Consider the following 23,263-nt stretch of genomic DNA (forward strand, 5'->3'; position numbering starts at 1 on the left):
TGCTACAATACAGCGACTTATTGACTCCATGCTACGTCGTATAGCGATGGTACGCGAAGCTCACGGGGGATACTCTCGCTATTGATGTTTCTCCTCCCAGCAGAGTTGTGCCGCTCTCCATGTAAGAGTAAGTTACACTACTTTAGTACTACTTCCATACCAAATTTTATTGCGCTAGACACACGCGTTCAGATTATACAGGGTGTGCTCGTGAATTATTTCCAACAGTGTAATATATTAAATATTAATAAATTGATAAGGTATTGTGCAAATTTTACTTACTTCCAACTCCTCAAATTTCTTAAACAGGTTCTTCGGTGGTTTTGGTAGTTCTAGAAAAAAAGAAACAGCTTAAAACTAGTTGAAAATACTTCTCTTTAAGTAGTTTTTTATTTAGCGTATATTAAGTACAGGATAATATACAGGGTGTCCGTTGAGGTATCCTAGAAACTTTGTGTATGAATTCTATAATTAATTTTAAGCACAAATGATTCTATTCACTTTTCTCGAATTCCAAACGGTTGTTGAGATATCGAGGTTTGAAGTTGACAGATCATATGAATAGAATGCTAAACAGTACAACACATTGCTAGGCTGGCTATGGAAAAATTGCGGTTTATTTTAATAAAAGTTTAATGACACTGCAATTATTAAAGCTGCTCAATGTGACCACCGCCTTGTGCAATGCATAATTCAATCCTTTGTCGGAGCTCTCGTTTCCAGTTGTAGTTCTCCATATTGTTTTTTACCTCTCGAAACGCTGCATGAATGTTTTGTATAAGTGTCTTCACATGTCGTCACATGAAAAAATCTAATGGGGTGAGATTCGGAGATCATGGTGGCCAAGCAATGGGACCACCACAACCTATCCATCGATTTGGATACTGTTCATTGAGGAAATTCGTGACAATTCTTGCATAATGGGCGGGAGCACCATCATGTAAAAAGAACATTGTTCTTCTAATTTGAATAGGAATGTCCTCAAGTAATAGAGGTGGATCGTTCTCCAAAAAAGCCTGGTACATTTCGCTGTTCAAATTTCCGTCGAAAAAATGCGATCCAATAACAACATTATTAATTATTCCAGCCCAAACATTTACGAAGAATCTGCTCTGGAAATGGGTTTCTCGGACAGCATGAGGGTTTTCGAATCTCCACAAATGTTCGTTATGAAAATTGTTGATTCCATCTCTAGTAAATGTAGCTTCGTCACAAAAAAGAGTTCTTGAAAGAGTATTCAGACTATTTCTCCACCATTCACAAAGGAGAACTCTTTGGGAACTCGCTCGTAAATCCGATCATATTTTCTTTGTAAGGAATACTCCCTTTTTCAAAAATTCTTTGCAATCTTGATGTAATACAACGGCACTGCAATGTGTTACAGGTAACAGACACAAGAAGTTGTCTTCAACTTTGAACTTCACTGCAGTTCTTACAACAAGAGCCATGTGTTTAATGGTAGACTGATCTGTGCTCTCATCAGCTATCACTGAGAATTTTTCTTTCCGCAATAGATCTAATAATTTTTCATAAGAAACTTTTCCAGTTACATTTGTAATGATAGCATGTGCTTTTGTTCTTCCGAAGGTGAGTTGTTTTGCTAGTTCTGAATCTAGACATATTGATTGTACAAGATTCTTCATGTCATCCAAAAGATTATAATAATAGGACTACTAATCATTTATTATAATAATAGTTATTTATGTACCAAGTCGGCAAAGTGATGCTTTATCGAACGAGTCTGAGTTTGCGAGTCGAGCGAGCGAGGCGAGTAACAGGCGAGTTCGATAAAGACACTTTGCTGACGTGTTGCATACAACATTTTATCGCCAACCGCAAAATTTAACGATATGAAGATATTCTAACTTACCAATATTATGACATGTGTCAAACGATTTGTTTTGTTAATATACCTCGGTAAAGTTACACTATGTATCAAAGGTCGGTAATATAGTGGAGAGGGAAGTGCGCTTTCATACAGAAGGTACCGGGTTCAAATCCAGCTGTTCAACGGCATTTTTTTCAAATTGACAGCAATTAGCGGCAGGTAAAGTACTTTTATGTACTCATAGCATCTAGATACCTATTTCCCGCACAGGGAGGACATGCGGGAAACGCGTTTTCCCGCACAAATGCTTTTTGTTACCTCAACTAACAGGAATATTTAATGACCAAATGTGCATGTATATAAGAAAAGGTTAATAAGAACGTTTTATACATTCGTGTGCAGATAACACAGTTTTAAAATATTAAAAAAAATCTATAAAAATCAATTTGCAATCAATAAAATCAATATTGACGTTTTGAATTTCGGTTGATTTTTTCCTTCCAAAAACGCCACATGCACTCATATCGTCACACAGGGACGTTTTATAGAATACATATAGAATACATAAACTGATAAACAAAATACAACACAAAACCAATTTATCTAATAGCACTACTCTAACCAATAACAAAAAAGTGAACGATACAACATATAGATCAATATCATTTCCTGGAAAAATTTCCCACAAAATTAAAAACGTATTTAAACAATACGATATATGTTTATCTTTTAAAACAAAAAATACTCTAAGAAATATTCTAATAAATAACAAAAAATCTAAAAATAACCTCGCTATAACTCCAACCCTCCAACCGCGCTGTGTTATAACACGTGAAAATACAGATAATACCTAAAAAATATTCATGTTGGAGAATTTTTTAATTTATGTGTATAGTTTCTGACATAAGTTTATTTGTATTATTGTATTCTATTTAATTTTGATTTAATTGTACGTTATGTAGACGTCTTCTGAGGACGACCAAGTGGTCGAAATCGATTAGGACAATTAAAATAAATCAACATCAAACAGTATATTAAGAGAAATTTTAATTCAATTGTCATGCAACTTATCGTTCAAAATGAATGCAGGTTTTAAACGATCTATGCTGATGGTATCATGTAAGTTATTACGAAGAATCTTAAAGGTTTTTTCATATTTTTTAATAACCTTATAAGGTCCATCATAACTAAAATTAAGTGAAGGTCGACGACCTTCGATTCTAACAAAAACATAATTTGAATTAAATAAATCTTTATGAATAAAAGGTTTTGATTAACAATGGAATGATGAAGAAATTGGCTTAATTGCGGAGAAACTCTGTCGCAAATTTGATAAAAGTGGTTCAATTTCCACTTGTGAGGTAGAAGTAATAAAGAATTCTCCGGGCAATCGGAGTGTTTGACCGTATACTAATTCAGCGGAAGTACAACCGAGATCCTCTTTTAATGTAGATCGTAGTCGTAATAAAATGAGTGGAAGAGCGTCGTTCCACTTTTTACCAGAACTACTAGCAGTAATAGCGGTTTTGAGAGTTCGGCGAAATCTCTCTAAAATACCATTACTTTGTGGATGGTATGTGGAAGTGTGTATTTGATGGATACCAAGTATTTTATTAAATTGAGAAAAAAGTTTGGATTCAAACTGTTTGCCTCGATCATGGGTAATAGTGTGAGGTATACCGAATCTTGAAAAATGATGACGAAGTAATGTAGTCGCTATGGTGGAAGAGGTTATATCTTTGAGGGGAAACGCTTCAGGCCATCGAGTAAACCGATCAATAACGGTTAGTATGTAAGTACAACCAAGTGATGGGGAAAGAGGACCAATTAAATCAATATGTATATGTTCAAATCTACCTCTCGGAATGGGTATGTTCTGAGGAGGAGATTTGATATGTCTATGAACTTTCGCTTGTTGGCAATTTAGACAAGCTTTTGTCCATAATTGAATGTTTCTAGACATGTGAGGCCAAAAGAAGCGAGATTTAAGATTGTGAAGTGTTGATCGAATGCCAGATTGAGTTAAATTATGAAATTTATCAAAGAAATCTTTTCTCAAATTTTTAGGAATATAAATTCTGTTTGAAGTTAAAGAAGTTTCACACCAAACTTTGCATTTTGTATTTGCAACCGTTTGAAGAGATAATTGGTATGGAGTATTGGTCGAAAATTGATTGCGTAGAAGATGATTTAACTCGTCATCTTTGACTTGGGCTGCTCGTATGTCCTCAGGCGATGGATAATTAGATGAAAGGGATTCAATAGTGATTCGTGACAAAGCATCGGCTACAATATTAGAGTCACCTTTAATAAATTTGATATCTGAGGTAAATTGTGTTATATAATTTAGGTAACGGGTTTGGCGAGGAGTTTTATCTGCAAGACTAAAAAAGGAATTTATTAACGGTTTGTGATCAGTAAAAATTGTAAAATGATTTCCATGTAGGTAATGCTTAAAAAATTTAATGGCGGAATAAATTGCCAATAATTCACGATCAAAAGTGGAATATTTCGATTGAGTAGAAGTGAGCTTTTTTGAATAAAAAGCAAGTGGTGCTGTAAAATTATCAACTGCTTGCGAAAGAACGGCTCCCATAGCAGTGTCGGAAGCGTCTGTGGTTAAATGTAAAGCAGCACCAGGGCAAGGATGAGCTAAAGCGATCGAATTTGCTAAAGCACTTTTGGCCGAAACAAAAGAATTGGAATTTTCTTGAGACCAAAGTATAAGTTGTGTTTTGGAACGAAGGGAAGTTGCCAAATTATAAAGAGGTCGTAATATCTCTGAAAAATTTGGTACGAACCTGTGAAAGTAGTTTATCATCCCTAAAAATCTTTGAAGTTCCTTTAAATATGTAGGTTTTGGAAAATCATTAATAGATTTTACTTTCAATTGAGAAGGGCGGATTCCTTCTGAAGAGATTTCATGCGCAAGGAAATCTAAAGAGGAAACTCCAAAAAGACATTTTGATGGTTGGATATTGATACCGTAAGCGCTTAACCTCTCAAAGAGTGTTGATAAGTGAAGTAAATGGTCTTCTTCGTTTTTACTTGCGACAAGGATATCATCCAAATAGACAAAAATGAAATCTAGACCAGAAAGTACTTCGTTCATGAAGCGTTGGAACGTTTGGGCGGCATTTTTGTGGCCAAACGGCATTCTCAAAAATTCGAATAAGCCAAATGGTGTTGAAATCGCTGTTTTGGGAATATCTTCTTCAGCCACAGGTACCTGATGGTATGCACATACAAGATCGACTTTAGAAAATATTGTACAACCATGAAGATGCAGATTGAAGTCATGGATATGAGGTAATGGATAGCAATCAGGTATTGTGGCAAGGTTCAATTGACGATAGTCGCCACATGGCCGCCAATCATTCGAATCTTTTTTAGGCACCATGTGCAATGGGGAAGAAACTTTTGAAGAAGATGGCCGACAGATTCCAAGTGATTCCATGTGTTCAAATTCTTTTTTAGCGATAGAAAATTTTATGGGGTCTAAACGTCTTGGACGACAAAACGGCAAGTGAGTGTTTGTAATGATTCGATGTTGCGTTGTGTGTTTAATTGGAGATAAAAAATTAGGTGATGAAGTTAATTTTGGGAAAGATTTAACGAGAGAAGTGAATTTAGTTTCGATAGAGAAGAGTTTGGGTATTGGTATAAAAGATTTTTTGATGCTACCTATTGAAGATAATTTGGTAGTATTATCAATTAAACGACGATTTTTGATGTCGACGATAATGTCGAATTTGTTTAAGAAATCAGCGCCAATAATTGGTTTGTTAACATCAGCAATTGTGAAAATATGTGGAAAATTTCTTCTTAATTGCAATGTTAATGTTGACAATTTTTTTCCATAGGTAATTATTGGCGTACCATTTGCAGCCGTTAATGTAGAAATGGTATCTCTCTTATGTTTACGAAAGAATTTATAAGGCAGCACAGAGATGTCTGCTCCTGTATCAATCAGAAAATTTAAATTGGATTGGTTATCGTAAACATAAAGACGAGAACTGATTTGATTAATTATCGGGTGCGTTCGTCGTTCATTGAATTGTTTTGAATCAAGTTTTGAATTTATTGAATTGTTGTTCTCTAGCGAAACTTGTTTCAGTTTTTTTGGTTCTGTGAAGATGATTTGAAAGATTTGTCTTTAAAGGAATTATAAAACACATTCTTTTTCGCAGTTTCGTGCTTTATCGCCATACTTGGAATGATAATAACAAATATGGTTTTGACGTTGCCTGGAAGAACTTCTTGGACGAGGTGATCGATACCTTAACATCTTACAATTATAGCAAAGATTTGTTGCTATGTCAGGTTCGTTAAGTCGAGCAGCAACAGAGTTAATGCTCGTCTGGATATTTGATTGCCATTGATGAAGATGTCATAAACAATCGAAACTATCTCGGTAGGCAAATGCGTAATTACCAAATTATATTTTGTTTTATCATTAGTTATTCTTGACAGGTTGAATTGCGCTTCAATTTGGTGAAACCATGCACCTGGATTTGCATTCCAGAAGGGAGGCAATCTAATATTGGTGACAATGTCAACGCTTTGATCACCAGAAGTATTCATGATTGTGGTAGGATACTTATTTAGGTTTAAATAATTATATTGCTGATCAACACTTATTAACCCTTACCAGAAATCGAAATACCTGCAATGTAGGTTTCGTCTCTAAAAATCCGGATGTAGACTCGTGGATGGTCGCTGGATAGGTATCACCAAGTCGTTGTGGAAAAATAGCAGGCTCGGTCAGTGGTGCGAGGTTGGGGAGAATTGGATGAAGAAAACGACGAAGACAATTCTAATTTACGTCAAATCTTTTACTTCTTTCTACAAAACGTCGGGTTCTTATTGGTTCTTATAACTTAACGTTGGGTTACTTCTTTTTCGATGTCGGGTTAGTTCTTGTTCGGAGTCACCAATTTGTGGGACAATTTAAAAAGAGAGTAAAACCAATTTGCGTTACAACGTGACTTGACTTTTTATTTTATAATAATAATAATAAACAACACTTTTTGTATCTCTATGGATTTACAATTTTTGTTAAAAAAGAACTTATTACTATGATTTATATTTTGATGAATTCATTTATGATTTTTAATTTATAATTGTGGTGGTTGCCACACGGTGTTACCTGGATCATTGCCCAGCAGGATTTGATATGAAAGAAGGAAATCGTCACCATCGTCCTTACAATTCGTCCCAATGCCACAACGATCAGTATTACTTAGAATAACTGTCTTGTAACCATCGACAAACTGAGAGGTGGATGGTTTCGTATTACCACCACATCTTGCAACACTAAAGATATTCTCTAAAGGGTCCTGATTTAAAGATCTCAAAGTGAGATGCTCAAAACCCATCCCCTTTAAAGAATTCCATAAATATCGTACATTGCCAATAGTTGCTAACAGTAGCTTGATCGTTGGCGGATTTCCTACACACTTACCACCGGAATAGAATTTAATACAATTTAACTGCCTCCTAGCACTATCCCAAAATGCAAGATGTTGGGAGTTCTAGTTAATTGGCACGCTAAAGGCTTTGTGGAGCTAGAAACCGAATTCATGGAATCAAATAAGTCATCCATGAACTTGACGAATATCGCTGTTCCCGCAGCATCCATAACACCTGTCTTCGATAGAATGTTTAGGAGGGAAGCGGTGGACCGGCTGAAAACTTGCGCGGCAAGTTTTAACATCATCTTCTGACGGTTAGTAGGATTTACGTGGGTAATCGTGAGCTTGGTAGCTCTGAATGCTCCACTATCCCCATCTAACTCGTACAGCCTATGAAGGTCGCTCCACTTGACTGTTTTTCCTTCGAATACAATACCTTTGGTCATCAAATTATTACTCATGCTTTTCAGCATGTGAGGGACATCAAAAAGATGAATAATTTGGTGGCCATCAATACTGTATACGAAGTGATTACCCTCTCTACCACATTCTACCGAAAGGCTACGCAAGGCGGCAACGTTCCACGAGCCGCCATCGTATACAGATGCTACGATGCGAAATTCAGTTAGTTTATGAACTGCTCGTACTACTTGCATGATCAATGCTTTGAGTATTGTTTTGAGTATATTGATTCGCAGCTGCATGCGCAAAATAGAAAGCAACTGGTTGCTTCCACATTTTCGCAACGCCACGAATCGTAAACACCAAAACATGATCAACAAGTTTATGACCTCGTTCTGTCCTTGTCTCCACAAATCTTTCAACATGCTAACTATTGTCCGTTACAATCAAACTTAAATTCTTCCCGATGTTCATCTCATCAAAGATAAGTATGCAGTAACGTTCATGCAGCGGCATTTGACTTGAAATATTCTTCAAGTGACAAAACAGTTTTTCATTAATACCACAAAAAAGTGACAGAACCTCAACGTTGTCACTGACAGAAGACATAGGATTTTTTTCAAATATCTGTAGCAACGAGGGCCATGTTTGTAAATTGACAAAAACAGTGCCTTTTCCTCGTTGCTGTAGCGCCGAGCCTTCTTGGTTTTTGCAAAATTTCTGAGAAGTGATGCTACAAATAATCTCAGAACCTTTGGCAAAGAATTAATATTTTTGATTTTTGATGTGCGCTGGTTTGAACGCTCTTCTATATTACGGAGCAGTTTAGATTTTGTTGAAGTGCTCAGGGTGGATCTTCTTGATACGGGAGTACCCGAGCGACTTATACCAGCAGCACGTTTTTGTCGTTTTGGGCCATTCAAAATAGAGTGTACATTCGGTACACTCTGTTTTTCGATTCGCAAAACGTCACTTTTTTTCCTTTTTGTTCACTTCATATCTTCATTAATGCGTGCAAATTTAAATCCAGTAATACCTTATCCATACCGTATACTCTCGTGTACGTTCTTTAGTTACGCATAAATGGTCACTTGGTGCACCGTTTGAAGCAACCAGTATATTCGATTTTATATCACCTTGCATTGTTGATACCACATCGTCACGCTGTCGTAATAATTTTTATATTCCGTACACTCTAATACTTCTACCCTACTCGAAACTATATCGCTAATTTTCCACAATTCGTGTAACGAGTCGTAAGCCAGGTAAAATATTTCTTACCCCCTTTCCATTTTCAACACTTTTCATACATTTTTTATACATTCACTGCTGCAGGCCATGCCGCTTACAACGAAATGTGGTGGTGTCGATAAATTACCAACAAAACTATTCACAATCAATTGTCTGCTATTAATCACATATTTCTTCATAATAATTCATAATAGCTTCTCTTAATTAATGCATTATATTGACAACACTTAAGTTACACGACGTGCCACCTTTCAGTAGTTGAAGCGTACTCTCTTTCCCAGCAATGACCGCCGCTACATATAATACATAACGTGCGTCATTTAGTGCTTACTATTAACTATCTTAACTTACTTAACAATTTGTTATTATTATTACACTATACCTCGTAACCGCTTAAAAAAAAAGTTTCTTATAGACTAAATTTTTTTTTTCTTATACAATTTTATTCTGCTTTTATGTACTTCAATACATTTATCATTAATATTAATTACTACATTTGGCGAACTAACTTTTACAATTTTATACGGACTGTTACACAATGATTCATACTTTGAACCGACTTCATTTCGTAATAAAATCTCATCCTCCTACTTTATACCTTTTTTGGTCGTATTTTATTTTTCGATTATATTTGGATGCATTCAAATTTTGTTCTGCATCTGCCCAAGCTTGTTGAAGTCTATATTTCAACTCTTTTGGGTAATTGTCTCATTGGCTCGATATTATGTTTTGAGTGTTTGAATTTTTGACAATCGTCACATTTTTTAACAAATCTGACAAAAAGTATGTTTTCTTTATATTATAATATAAAGTGATGACTGAAAGCTGTTAACTAATTAACGTTATCTCTTCACCTTATATCAATGTGTTTTTGAATTCATTTATTTTTTTTCTGGGAAATTCTCTGAAAATATACTTCAAAAATAAGTAAGGGAACTATCAATTTTAAATCCATCTTAGCTCGAGCGTATACCTACCGTCCACCATTTAACTGGCCGATTGTATTTCGACAGGTAGTCGACGAAGATACGTTGGTTTTTCCGGCGAAATTCCGCATTTTGTTTAATTTTTATGCGAAAAACTAATAAACTGATATTTGTTTGTGAGGTACCGTTGGATTCGTATTGGTTTCATCTTTCGGAAGATACCATAATATACTGGGTGTTCCATTTAATAAAGCAAAGTGGATCCATTTTCCGGAAAAACTAAAAGCGATAGCAAAATTTTGCATAAGAAAATATTTGTGCTGATAAAATATAGAACCTGACGTTTTTTTGCTCATATTGATATCTCAATCTGTTCGGAAGTTAAAAAGGGGGGGTTACTTTTCGCTAGCTGTATACAGTGTGTCCCCGGATTGTGTCCCCGTATGGTATAATTGACGATAAATTTTTGAATTCAAATTCCATCTTTTACAATTAAAGTCTGGATGTCATAAAACGAAATATAACCAAGTTTTACGTTAAATGTCCTCAAAGTACCAAAGTTAACGCAAGAAGTTTGATAACCGTTGCAAGTAAAGTGGTCTTTCTGAGCAATGTACAGCAAAAGTTGATTAAAATAAAATGTTTGTTATGTTAAATTATAGTGATATGCCGAATTTTATTAATTTAGGATATAAAAGCAAAATGCAGATTTTCAAATCATAAGATTAACAAAACATTTTCAGTGTACAGGGTGGTTCAAATTCGATGTCCGAATAGGCTAACTCGGAAACTATAAGAGTTAGACAAAAAGTAGCTTACATGTCATGATCTCGTTTTTCGAGAAACTGCTAATGCCGAAAACCTCATAGCGCTATCGTCTTTTGTTTTTCCCCTAGAGGCCAAAATTGGAAATATCGTAAAACCAGCAAGTGCAATTATCTTCGTTATTATTATAGGTGGAGTATTATAACTAAGACATTATATGGACACTTTTTTGTAGAGAATTGGATGACGTAGTCAAAAAAATTTTTTCGGTTTTAGATTTTGAGATATTATCACAATTTTCGTTTTTTTAAATGGAAACAACCACTGATTATTCGCTTATTAAATTCGTTATTTTTTTCTGATTACAAAAATATAGGGTTCGACAGGTCTATTTCTTATTGTTTTAGAATAAAGCCAAAAATAAACATTTTTTATAAAATTTCCATCTAGTATCATCGGCGAAATTAAATTTACAGTTTCCTGTAAATTACGGGGCGGTAGGTAAAATCTAAAAAGTTAACAATTAAATAAGAAGATAACTTCTGGTATTTAAAAACAAATAATTATGTTTATTACACCAACTGTTAATACGGAAATATTTAATGACTTGCATTGCTTCACACTATTTTATTAGCAACTTGATAAATTATTAAGTGGCAGATTTTAGAAATTGTAGGTTTACTACATACCTACATTTCTTAATACTTTATGAATAACTTTTAAAAATTTTCACATCTATAAGATTGACATTATTTAATATATTATTTGTTTTTGTTAGATCAAATAGTATTTATAAATATTTTATTAACGCAAAAAAATAGTAATTTAACAACAAATACTAATAATTTTATTTTCCAAATATTATTAAAACAATGCTACAAAAAATGCTCAAATTGACCTCCTCTTTTTTCGATGCAAATTTCACAACGCTTTCTAACACTGTTTATTGCGTTAAATATACTTATATTTGGAATAGAATTGAGACAATGCTCAAAATTTATCTTTAATTCTCTTATATTTCCATTATCCATTAAATATAACTGGTTTTTGATGTAGCCCCAGAGAAAAAAATCCAGTGGCGTCAAATCCGGTGATCTTGGTGGCCACCGATGGTTTCCGCTGGAACCAATCCAGTTGTCTTCAAAATTAATATTTAAAAAATCAGTTATACGCCTAGCAGTATGCGCAGGAGCGCCATCATGTTGAAAATATAGTTTTTCCGCATCACGTAAAGGTAAACCATCAACATATCTTTCAATGTGGTTTGTTAATATGTTTAAATACCGTTCCGCATTTAAATTTTCTTGGTATATTTGATATGCCAAAACTTCATTATTTAGCAATGCTACCCATACGTTAAAACCAAAGCGACCTTGAGTACGCCTTTCAATGGTATTTTGGGGATTAACGTTCGACCATATATGTTGGTTATTTCTGTTAAATATCCCCGCACTGCTAATGTGTGCTTCATCGGTCCAGATAATTGCTCTACTGAAAACTGGGTTTTCATTAACCTGATCTACGTACCAACGGCAAAATTCAAGCCTTCTTTGGGTATCACCATCTCGTAAATGATGTATGATTCGAGGAACGTATGGCTTATACTTGTGTTTATGAAAAACACGAAGACAGCGATTTCTGGAAATACCAAGATCATTCTCCATTTCGCGGCTTGATATCGACGAATTTGCTGTAACTGCCGCTAAAACATTTATTTCTTCGTCTTCATTTTCTTTATAATACGATTTTGGTCTAGGCTTTTTAAAAGAACCGAATGTTTTTAAATTTTTTTCTAAACGACTAAATATTTTCGCATTTGGCTGCCTTCTTTCCGGATATCTATTAAAATACAACTCTGCAGCCAATTCACTACTTTTATTTTGTAATATGTAACATTCTAACATGTCAAACTTTTCAAAGTTTTCGTAATTCATCTTTAAAACAGGATTTTTAAAGTGACACTTTTTGAATACAAACAAATGTTGCTATGTTTATTTGAATTCAAAAGAAAAATATATGAGCGCCATCTATCAATAATTTATTAAGTCATTTAATAATAATATTAAATATTAATAAAAAATGTGAAATAATGCAATCTATTCCAACTTTTGTGTAAAACATATATAAATTAAACAGTTCAACAAATTTATTTGTTTCAAACATCAGAAATTTGTTTCTTTAATTTTTAGTTATAGTACCATAATTTACAGGAAACTGTAAATTTAATTTCGTCGATGACACTAGATGGAAATTTAAAAAAAAAGTTTATTTTTGGCTTTATTCTAAAACAATAAGAAATAGACCTGTCGAACCCTATATTTTTGTAATCAGAAAAAAATAACGAATTTAATAAGCGAATAATCAGTGGTTGTTTCCATTTAAAAAAACGAAAATTGTGATGATATCTCAAAATCTAAACCGAAAAAATTTTTTTGACTACGTCATCCAATTCTCTGTAAAAAAGTGTCCATATAATGTCTTAGTTATAATACTCCACCTATAATAATAACGAAGATAATTGCACTTGCTGGTTTTACGATATTTCCAATTTTGGCCTCTAGGGGAAAAACAAAAGACGATAGCGCTATGAGGTTTTCGGCATTAGCAGTTTCTCGAAAAACGAGATCATGACATGTAAGCTACTTTTTTTCTAACTCTTATAGTTTCCGAGTTAGCCTATTCGGACATCGAATTTGAACCACCCTGTACATACACTTTTTGTTTTACATAACCACAAAAATAAAATCCCATAATAGATAAATTCGGACTTCTTGACGGCCATGGTTGCGGACCATATCTACAAATCCATCTTTTTCCAAATAACGTTTAAATACTTTTTAATTAAAATGGTCGAATGTGTGCCGCAACCATCTTGTCGAAAATATAATTTATTGCGTTTTTCTAAAAGCACACCGTGAAGATAATTAAATAAACAATTTTCTGGTATTTCCAAATATAGGTGTTGATTCAAATTGCCGTTTATGAAGGAAGTTTCTGGGAATACTGGCGTTTACAAGCAGCGTTTACAATTATGCGATAATGTGGATTAGTCTTTGATCAGAATCGACAATTTTGTGATGTAACCACTCCATTAGTGGTGAACGATGCTTCGTCCGAAAATATTATGCTTTTTAAAAAAGTTTTGTCTTTCAAAATTTTGTACCCAAGCCACAAACAATAATCTAAACGTTTTGCTTCATCACCTAATTCGATAGTGTGATTAAATTTTGGTTTATACAGCAATATTTTATTTTCTCGATAAATTCTTTGTACATGGGATTTACTTATACCGACTTGAACTGCCCTTTCTCTTAACGATACTTTACCGTAATCCATTGCGTTTGATACTGCAACAATCGACCCCACATCATGTTCATCTAAAAGCTTTTTTTCCTTTCTTTTATTTTCCACATTGCCTGTTTCTGAATTTTTTTAACAACTCTCTTAATTGTTTTTGTAGTACTAAAAATCCAAATTTTTCCTCAAATTGCCTTAAAACTGCATTGTAACTAATGTTCCCCAATCCATAGCACTGCACTATAAATATTTTATATTGTAATGTAAACATGATCAATTAATATTTGACAATAGGCTAAAGCTGAGCTATCAAATGATAATTGTTAGTTCACTCAGATCATTTGTTTTTATTGTAAAACGAAATAAAAGAAAAAAATTATCAAGAAAAAACTAATTTTTTCTTTTATGTACTAAATTAATAAAATTCCGCATATGGCTATAATTTAACATAACAAACATTTTATCTTAATCAACTTTTGCTGTACATTGCTCAGAAAGACCACTTTATCTGCAACGGTTAACAAACTTCTTGCGTTAAGTTTGGTAGTTTGAGAACATTTAACGTAAAACTTGGTTATATTTCGTTTTGTGACATCCAGACTTTAATTGTAAAAGATGGAATTTGAATTCAAAAATTTATCGTCAATTATACCTTACGGGGACACAATCCGGGGACACACTGTATATATATATATTTCTTATCTGAATCCCAATTTTCTCCAATAATCTCTGAAAATTATTGGCACAAAAAATTATATGATGCAACAATAGTAATTCCAAAAAAAATAAAATAGAATTGAAAATAAAAATTAAAAGACTACAACAAAAAAAAAAAGAATCATCAAATCAAAAAGAATTATTAAACAAGATTTACACAATCGAATAACGTACCTTATGTGACGAAAAAGCCTTAACCCAACCAAAAATTCAACAATTGAAAACTTTTTCTTAAATAACTACGCTTTCTTATAACGTTTACGGAGCGTAAGATAATATGATTCTCTTTACTCAAAGATTAGAACGATACTGGCAAATCAACCACCCGTCGCTCGTTACAAACCTTCGAACCAATCAAAAAGCGACAACCTGAAACCAAAACCGACCAAAACCAGTCTCTAACAACAATCTGAATTCAAATTTTTAAAAATTCAGACGACAAGAATTTTAATCAAACACAAAAATATAAGTAACGGAAAACAAAACCGTTACAGGTGGGCGATTATTAGTTCAGACATTGGATGATTAGGTTATTTAGTTCCGACATGGGAGTGGTGAGTTCAAACAAATCGGATGTGCTTGTTTGTTGCGATTGGTACGTGAGGAGCGGTTTTGTTGCCGGCAATAATGTTCCACGGGGTGGACATTGTTTTTAGGAGCTGGGGGAAGAATCTTTTGGGAGATAGTTGGTGGTTTTTGAGGAAGTCTTACGTTTCGTTTTCGTAGGGCTTCTGCGTACTTCGGACAATCGGTAGAGTTTATCGCGCACTCGGCTGTTTTGTGTTCGCCTGTACACTTTACGCACCTGGGTTTCGCGTAACAATTGGACGTTAAGGCTGGATTTGGTGCTCGACCGACAATCTGCGCTGATGAGTCGGTCCTGACGAAACGCGCTCAGCGTCAGCTCGCTGTTTGTTCAGTGCTTCGCTACTTGACGAACGGAAGCAGCCAATGACAGTCCCAATAAAAATGAACGCGTTAAGGAATTGTATCATACTCGGATATTATATTCGAAAACGAAGTCGAAATAAAAATAGAAGACGCTATCATGTTCACCCAATAATTGCACAAAGACAGTTACAAGGAGAATTTAGCACGTTATATTCGAAACTACGAGAGCACGAGGACAAATTTTTCGACTACTTTAGAATGTCTATCAGATGTTTTGATGAATTAGTAGCAAAATTTGAAGAAAATATAAAACGTCAAAATATGTTTAGAGCTCCAGTATCACCAACGGAAAGAGTGGCCGTCACTTTAAGGTACGTATTGTATAAAGTTTCATATATATATATATACACAAATAACTTTTTAAGTAGTGTTTATACAGAAGCATAAAAAAGTTATTTAAGGTTAAGATAATCTGATAAATCAGAATTTGAATTGACGCCTCCGATTTGCATGTTGGAGTGTTCGTCTACTCTTATTTCGTGAGATTCACCTCCATCTGCAAAGATAGTTGCTTGTGATGCTGGTGATGTTAAAATGATAGAGGAAATGGAAGATTCAGGGCGACCATAAGAATCAGTAGATGATCCAGGGTGACCATAACCAACATTTAAAGTAGAGTTATTAGTTATTTCCATTGCGATTTTAATTACTTCTGAGCGGAAATGTAATTTTTGCTGTATGGTAAAATTTTTAGTAATTGGCAAAAGAGAAGCAAAAAATGCCATATCGTCATTTTGCAACATGGCTGTGTTGTCCTTAAACATCTTTACCATTTCCCTCTCAAATTCGTCGTTTTCCGCATCATTTTTATTCCTTTTTAGACGGTTTCTCTTAGTTCCTGGGAAGTTGGGTGGAATAACAGAAGTGATTTGGGAAGTCCCCTCTGTACTAGAACTTATTGAATTTTGAGTATTACTTGTTGTACTCATTGTCGGTAGAGCCGTTGTGATAACATTAGTGTCTTCTATGGTTTCGCTTCTTGGTGTCATATTAGTTATTGTGGATTGACTTTTTTGAAGTGAATCTTCGATGCCCACCGCATGATGTTTATCAAGAAATTCCATCAGGTCGAAGTATACATATTTTTTCAGCTTTCCACCTCCTGCCCCAGACCTGGTGTTTTTTAATGTATTTCTGCATCTAACATACCGGTCATTTGCAGTTTTCCACCGTTGTTGTATGCTTCTGTCTACAAGAAAATAAAATGATTAGTGTGTATTTTGGTTTTAGGTTTCTTGCGACTGGACAAACATTCGCAGATCTTCATTTTAGTTACCGGCTTGGTATAGTAACCATCAGTGGTATTGTAAAAGAAGTATGTGCAAATATATGGAACGTACTTCAGGAAGAATGTCTTTCGATCCCTAGGTCAGAAGACGGATGGCTCACAATAGCAGCCGGCTTCAAACATAAGGCAAACTTACCTAACTGTGTTGGATGTATAGATGGAAAGCATGTTAGAATTATTCGTCCCGAACATAGTGGAAGCTTGTTCGCTAATTACAAAAAACATTATTCTATTGTTTTATTGGCGATGTGCGATGCTGACTATCGCTTTACATACATAAATGTAGGTTCATGTGGAACTGATTCCGATTCTTCAATATTCAAGAATACTACGTTGTATACCAAACTGCACAACGGCGAAATAATTTTACCACCTCCAACACCATTGCCTAACACAACCGCATTCGGTATATCGAATAAAATTTTGAGACCTTACGTACGTAGTAATATGACATGTAAAAAGAAAGTATTTAACTATAGGTTAAGTCGTGCAAGAATATATATCGAATCTACTTTTGGAATAATGACAAATAAATTTAGAATATTCCACAGACCTATGAACACTTCCGTGCCGAATACAATAAAAATAGTCAAAGCTTGTTGCGTTTTGCACAATTTCGTAAGAGAGCGAGATGGTTACAGAGAAGAGGATACGTATACCATTGATGGTTTGCAAGACCTTAATATCAATAGAAACCAGGTCAGGTGATACATTGAGGGATAAATTCGCCAACTATTTCACTTCCCCCAATGGTGCAGTGCCATGGCAAGACAATTGTATATTTTAATTACAAATTAAATAATAAAATGATATAAAATTTGTTTTATTCAGTGAACGTATCATCTTTTTTACTTACCTATATCTTTTTTGGTACCATCCGATAGATTCGAGCCAGCCATCCTTTTAACCTAGCAGCACGGTCTTTATATAAATTATGAGATAAGTCCCATAACTGTGGTTGAAGGCGCACTTCAGTAATTAATCGTTCAGTATCAATATTCATATTGTTGATGTGACTGTACATGCGCCGATGAATCAGTCAAGTAATGAATTGCATCATATACTTTACCGCCCGTCAGCTGACCGACGTTCGCCGGGCGGACGCGTTCGACCGACGGTCTTCGTCAGCGCTGCGTAGCCGTACGCACGCTGTTGTTCATCAGCGCAGCAGTGAATTGACCGATGCACTTACTATGATATAGGTACGCACGTTCGGATATCAGCGCCGACCGTCGGTCGAGCACTAAATTCAGCCTAAGTGTCTCCACATCAGACAGTTCTTGCACTGAATAAGCATTTTGTTATTCTTAACATGATCCCAGAACAACACGCGTGTTCTGAGGACATATCTAATCGATTCCTGGATCGTTTTCAAGGATTTAATTTTTGTGAAAGTTACCAGGAACATGGGGAATTTCGTTCCTCCCATCTTGAAGTATTTGCTTACTTCGATGTCGTATTCGTTTAGTATGTCCTCTTGTATATCCTTAGGTTCGATCTGATGCGGGAGTCCGTCTAGGACGAAGGCTTTTTCCCGCTCTTCTTCTGGCGTATGCGTATGGAAAGACACGTTGCTGGAGCGGAGTCGGTTTATTATATCTCTTCTGGCATCAGGGTTCGTCGTGTTGATTGTACATTGACCATTAGAATATCTTAGGCTATAGCTATTTTAACCGACCCACTTGACGTCGGTGGTGATTTTCGAGTGGTTTGAGAACCCGTCGATGTGCATGTGTGCACGGGATTGGATTGGGGCTTTTTTTATGGAGGCTATTTCCTCGGGAAGAAGGGAATATTTGTTCGACATGGGGATTGTAGCGATGATTTTTACGGTTGAGGTTGAGGGAATGGGTTCTGGTTGTTTGGAAATTTTGGTTACGGGAGGGTTTGAGGTTATTGTTTTACTAATTTTGAGTTTTTTAGGGCCTTGGGACTCGTCGCTGGAGACCTCCATTTCGTCGGAAATTTGTGAGGCTACGGAGTGTTCCGTAGTAACTGTGGAGTCTAAATCTTGTTCGTCAGTTGACGTACGTTTTAATTTTCGTGTCCGCCAGTTTGTGTTTGCCCATAGTGGGCCGCGTTTTAGTCACTTTTTCCTTATTTATTCTTTTTATTAAAAGTTTTAAAACTAAAAGGCACAATTTTACCATTTTCGATCGCACACCGGTACTTGCGCGAGTACCTAATTCAAATTCAAATAAAACTTTATTAATTATAATTTTTTTTTGAATGAGGTAATTACATTTCACTTAAGAACTAGGTAATATATCTTAAATATTTCATTTTAAACTTATCTGGGGCAGAGAGCATTTTAAGTTTGCTTTAGTTATATATCGCGGGTATTTACAGGGGGGATATTTACAGGGGGTATTGGGGAATAATAAATATATATACATATACACAGCCAGTTATTCTAATTCTTTTTCAGCAACTCGCTGGACGCCATAAACGGTTCTTTCAACCCAGGTGGTTAAAAATGTTTGGGCTGTTTGAGGTTAGGGATTTTGGGGCGTTTTGGGGATATTGGGAAAAGGGGGGGGGGGTTGTCAGTTGTAGGGGTTTTGTATGTTTTGGGAGTATGTGCTTGTTTATATGTCGGGCATGAGGTTTAGGTTGTTTATTTCGTGAGGAAATCGGTATTTCCTGTCTTGCGTGGGATGGCTGGTTATGTTTTGGATTATTGGATTTAGGTGGTATTTGGTGCTCTTATAGAATTTTTGGTTGAGTTTGGAGAGGACTTGTTTGATCGGTTTGGTTTGTGTGATTTCGTGGAGGTGATGGATGTTTATGTATCGATTGTAGTTGGAAATAATGCGGAGGGTTTTGTTTTAGCAGGTTTGGAGTTTCTTAAGGTTGGTTGGAGCGGCGTTAGACCAAATAGGGGCGGCGTACGTTAATGAGGGGCGCATGATGGTGGTGTAGAGGAGAGTTTTGTTTTTCAGAGATAGCGAACTTCTGGATATGAGAGGGTAAAGAGTAGTAGTAGTTTATATAAATAATTTAAACTCTTTTTAGAATTACAAGTTAGACGTGTCGTCTTGTTGAAAGTTTGTAATCGAATAAATTTACATCAAAATATCAACAAAATGGTAACATAGCAATTTGGGTAATTTGATAAAAAATTTTAATTTCTATGTGAAGGTAGGCTGTGTACGCTACAGAGGGTATATAGCTTTTATGGTGGAGGATGCTTTGGCGATGGATTTTTGGATGTGGTTGGAGAAGGTGAGTCTCTGGTCGAGTGTGATGCCTATAGTCGAGCCGTCGAATTTGTGCAGTGGTAAATCACCGTGACAGGTACTTACAAAAAAAGGGGTAGTCGGTTCCTTCGTTATGTAACCGCCTACTCCCGCCAGGGTCTATAAGGCGCAGCTACACTATACGACAATAAACCTTCTTTTACAGTGCGTCGGCGGCTTTTATTATTTTTTTGTCCCCAGTAACGCGCTCAGTGCGCTACCCCCAGGAGGGGTGTGGTCACTTACTTTGACGAATCCGAACAGGGCGACCTTCGATGTGAGAAATTTACCTACCTGTCACGGTGATTTATCACTGCACAAATTCGACGGCTCGACTATAGGTATTTGATTTCGGTTTTTAGGGGGATGTTGGAGATTTTTAAGGGAAAAGGGGGATTCTGGTTAGATGGTTATTTTTGGTGAATACTATGAATTCGGTTATAATATTTTTCTAGGAATCTGAGGTGGGTTTGGAGGGAAAGCATAGCTATTTTGGGGTCTCTGGAATGGGAATAAATTGCTGTATCGTCGGCGTAAGTGGCGATTTTGGTTTGAGGAATGTGGGGAAGGTCTGAGGTGAAGACATTGATAGGTGGGGGGAAATAACAGCGCCTTGGGGGACGCCGGATTGAATTTCTTTGGGATGGGAAAGGGTCGAGTTTAATTTTACTTGGATTTTTCGGTTGGTGAGGTAGCTGTGGATTAATTTAATGAAGTAGGGTGGATATTTGGATTGGATTAGTTTGTGGATGAGACGTTCGATCCAGACGGTGTCGAAGGTTTTCTCGAGGTCGAAGGAAACTAGGGCGGTGTGGGTGCGAGAGTTGAGTTTGTGTATTGCGTCGTTGACGATGCGGGAGATTTGGTGTGTGGTAGAGTGGTATTGTTGGAAGCCGAATTGGTGGTTGGGGATTGTGTTGTGGTCGAAGGCGTGGGAGGTGAGGCGGTCAAGGATAATTTTTTCTACTACCTTAGAGATGGAGGGTAGTAGAGATATGGGACGGTAGCGGGGGATTGAGGGGTCCTGTTAGGTTTGGGGATGGGAATTATATAATTGCGGATTTCCAGGCTGAGGGGTAGTGTTGGAATTTGAGTATATGGCGGGTGATGTAAGTTAGTTGGACTATTGCTTTTTTGGGGAGGTACTGGAGAAGGATGTTGGGGATGCCATCGTTGCCAGGAGCTTTAAAGGGTTTTAGGTGTTTGATAATAGATTTCAGGGTTGATGGGGTGATGTGGTGGAGGTCATCTGGAGGGTCGTATTCTTGTAAGAGGAAGTTTTGTGTGTGTGTTGAGCGATGTCGTTTTGTTGTGGGGATGTGTTGGGTTTGGCTTTGTGGATGTTCGAGAAGTGGGAGGCCAGGAGGTTTGCTTTCTCGGGATCCGTGAGTTTGAGGGAATTGTTATTGGAGTTGAGGTCGGGTATGGGTTTGAATTTGGATTTTAGTTTGCGGATTTCTTGCCAGATGGAATTGTCGTTGGGATTTAAGGATTGGAGTTTACGGGTCCAGGATTCGTTTCTGTGTGTTTTTAGTTGGTTTCGGATTACTTTGTTTAGGTGGAGGAATTTGAGTTGAATTCGGACGGTCAAAGTGAGTGCACGTGCTCTAAACAAGTATCGCGAGTCTCGTAAGCAGTTTCGTTTCACAAAATCAATCGTGTTTACAATTTCATATATTATTAATCTAACAAAATAATAAATCATGGAAAGCAATATATTTAAGGAAAGCTGCCTGCGGGCGTGTTTTCGACCGAATCTAGTATGGGCGAAAAACGAGGATCCGATCAGTTATCACCTCTAGAAGATGACATTCATAAACGATATTCTTTTAATCCAGATCTCTTAGCGCAAAATAGATTCCATGTTCTTGCTAATGAAGACAACAGTGATGATATTAATGACAACTCTTTGGAAAATAAATCCCAAAAAGGCCCTAAAGTACCTCCTATCTTTCTACATAACAAATCAAACCATAAAGAAATTATCAATGATATTAAAGCGTTAACCACTGAAAAATTTACAACCATTGTCAAAAATAATTCACTAAAAATCAACCTTACGTCTATAAACGATTATAGAACTTTAACTAAGTATTATACAGAGAAAAAACTTGAATTTCACACTTTTCAGGATCTAACAAAGAGAACTTTAGCCGTAGTGTTACGTAATGTTCCTATATCTCTAACAGACATTGAAATAAAAGATGAATTGACTACTTATTCATTACCTATAATTAGTGTTACAAGACTATTAAATAAAGTTAAACTTCCGATGCCATTATGTGCGGTTGAATTGGCTCCCAACGAAAAAGCCAAAGACATTTTTAATATCAAAGAAATATGTAATGCTTTAATTACAGTAGAGCCGAGGAAAAAGTCTCAAATTATACCGCAGTGCTTTAAATGTCAACGTTTTGGTCATACTAAAAATTATTGCTCACTAAAACCCAAATGTGTAAAATGCGGTGATGAGCATAATCATAAGGATTGTAAAAAGAAAAAGAGCGATCCCCCAAAATGCGCAAATTGCGGTGAAGAACATCCAGCCAATTACAGAGGTTGTCGCGCTCACACTGAATTACAACAACTACACCCACGTCAGATGAGAAGAACTACCACTAACTCAATTCATAGATCCACTTTCCGAACATCAGATCCTAATGTGTCATTTGCCAACATAATCCAAAAAAATTTACCATCCCAAAACACCAGTACTCCAAATCCACCTCCTAAAACATCAAATAATCCCGAAATGTCTACCATTGTTACATCAATCATGAACCTCCTAAAACAAATCATTACACCACTAATTTCGCAAATTAAAAATTACTTACTGAATGAATTATTCCTTTCCTTCCCACATGCCTAATCTCCCCATAAACGAAATCAAAAACATCAATATTTTAAACTTTAATGCGAATGGTCTGAAGAAGCAGAAGAATTTAATATCGGCTTTTTTGGCTCGTTATAATGTTGATTTAGCATGTATCACCGAAACTCATCTAGTTCTGGGAGAAGAGTTCCGAATTCCTGGTTTTAATATCTATAGATTTGACCGAAACTCTCAAACAGCTTCAGGCGGTGTAGCGATACTAATCAAACGCACATTAAAACATAAACCCTACGACCTAGTGAACATTTCGCTAGAGACGGTTGCTGTCCAACTTTATCCAAAGAACATGACA

General features: G+C 35.8%; 2 protein-coding genes and 1 long non-coding RNA gene across 6 annotated transcripts; all 3 read left to right on the forward strand.

Moving 5' to 3' along the window:
* Positions 1-3,894: 3,894 nt before the first annotated feature.
* LOC139429127 (uncharacterized) lies at positions 3,895-7,458 on the forward strand. Of its 4 annotated transcripts, XR_011639837.1 has the most exons (5): positions 3,895-4,621; positions 4,685-5,354; positions 6,019-6,242; positions 6,302-6,419; positions 6,483-7,458. It is a non-coding gene; the product is annotated as an uncharacterized lncRNA (long non-coding RNA). The 4 variants fall into 4 exon arrangements; XR_011639836.1 differs by lacking the exons at positions 6,019-6,242; positions 6,302-6,419; positions 6,483-7,458 and adding exons at positions 5,414-5,608; positions 5,692-5,987; XR_011639835.1 differs by lacking the exons at positions 6,019-6,242; positions 6,302-6,419; positions 6,483-7,458 and adding exons at positions 5,692-5,864; positions 5,946-5,966 and having other exon boundaries at positions 4,685-5,608.
* A 7,230-nt stretch (positions 7,459-14,688) lies between these two features.
* Positions 14,689-17,700, forward strand: LOC139429128 (uncharacterized). Its single transcript, XM_071194620.1, has 2 exons — positions 14,689-15,862; positions 16,782-17,700. Exons 1-2 carry the CDS (start codon positions 15,552-15,554, stop codon positions 17,545-17,547), a joined length of 1,077 nt encoding a protein of 358 aa, XP_071050721.1. The 5' UTR covers positions 14,689-15,551; the 3' UTR covers positions 17,548-17,700.
* A 3,623-nt stretch (positions 17,701-21,323) lies between these two features.
* Positions 21,324-23,010, forward strand: LOC139429132 (uncharacterized). Its single transcript, XM_071194622.1, has 2 exons — positions 21,324-22,472; positions 22,584-23,010. The coding sequence occupies exons 1-2, from the start codon at positions 21,841-21,843 to the stop codon at positions 22,945-22,947; spliced, it is 996 nt and encodes a 331-aa protein (XP_071050723.1). The 5' UTR covers positions 21,324-21,840; the 3' UTR covers positions 22,948-23,010.
* The last annotated feature ends 253 nt before the right edge of the window (positions 23,011-23,263 follow it).

The sequence above is a fragment of the Onthophagus taurus genome, chromosome 2 (genome assembly GCF_036711975.1).
Source record: "Onthophagus taurus isolate NC chromosome 2, IU_Otau_3.0, whole genome shotgun sequence".
Classification (NCBI taxonomy): Eukaryota; Metazoa; Arthropoda; class Insecta; order Coleoptera; family Scarabaeidae; genus Onthophagus; species Onthophagus taurus.

Coding starts and splice junctions, on each gene's coding strand:
- LOC139429132 (XM_071194622.1), top strand. CDS start 21,841: ATGGGCGAAAAACGAGGATCCGATCAGTTATCACCTCTAGAAGATGAC. Junction 22,473..22,583: donor AAGTCTCAAATTATACCGCA/GTGCTTTAAATG, acceptor AAAGAAAAAGAG/CGATCCCCCAAAATGCGCAA.
- LOC139429128 (XM_071194620.1), top strand. CDS start 15,552: ATGACAGTCCCAATAAAAATGAACGCGTTAAGGAATTGTATCATACTC. Junction 15,863..16,781: donor AGAGTGGCCGTCACTTTAAG/GTACGTATTGTA, acceptor TTTTGGTTTTAG/GTTTCTTGCGACTGGACAAA.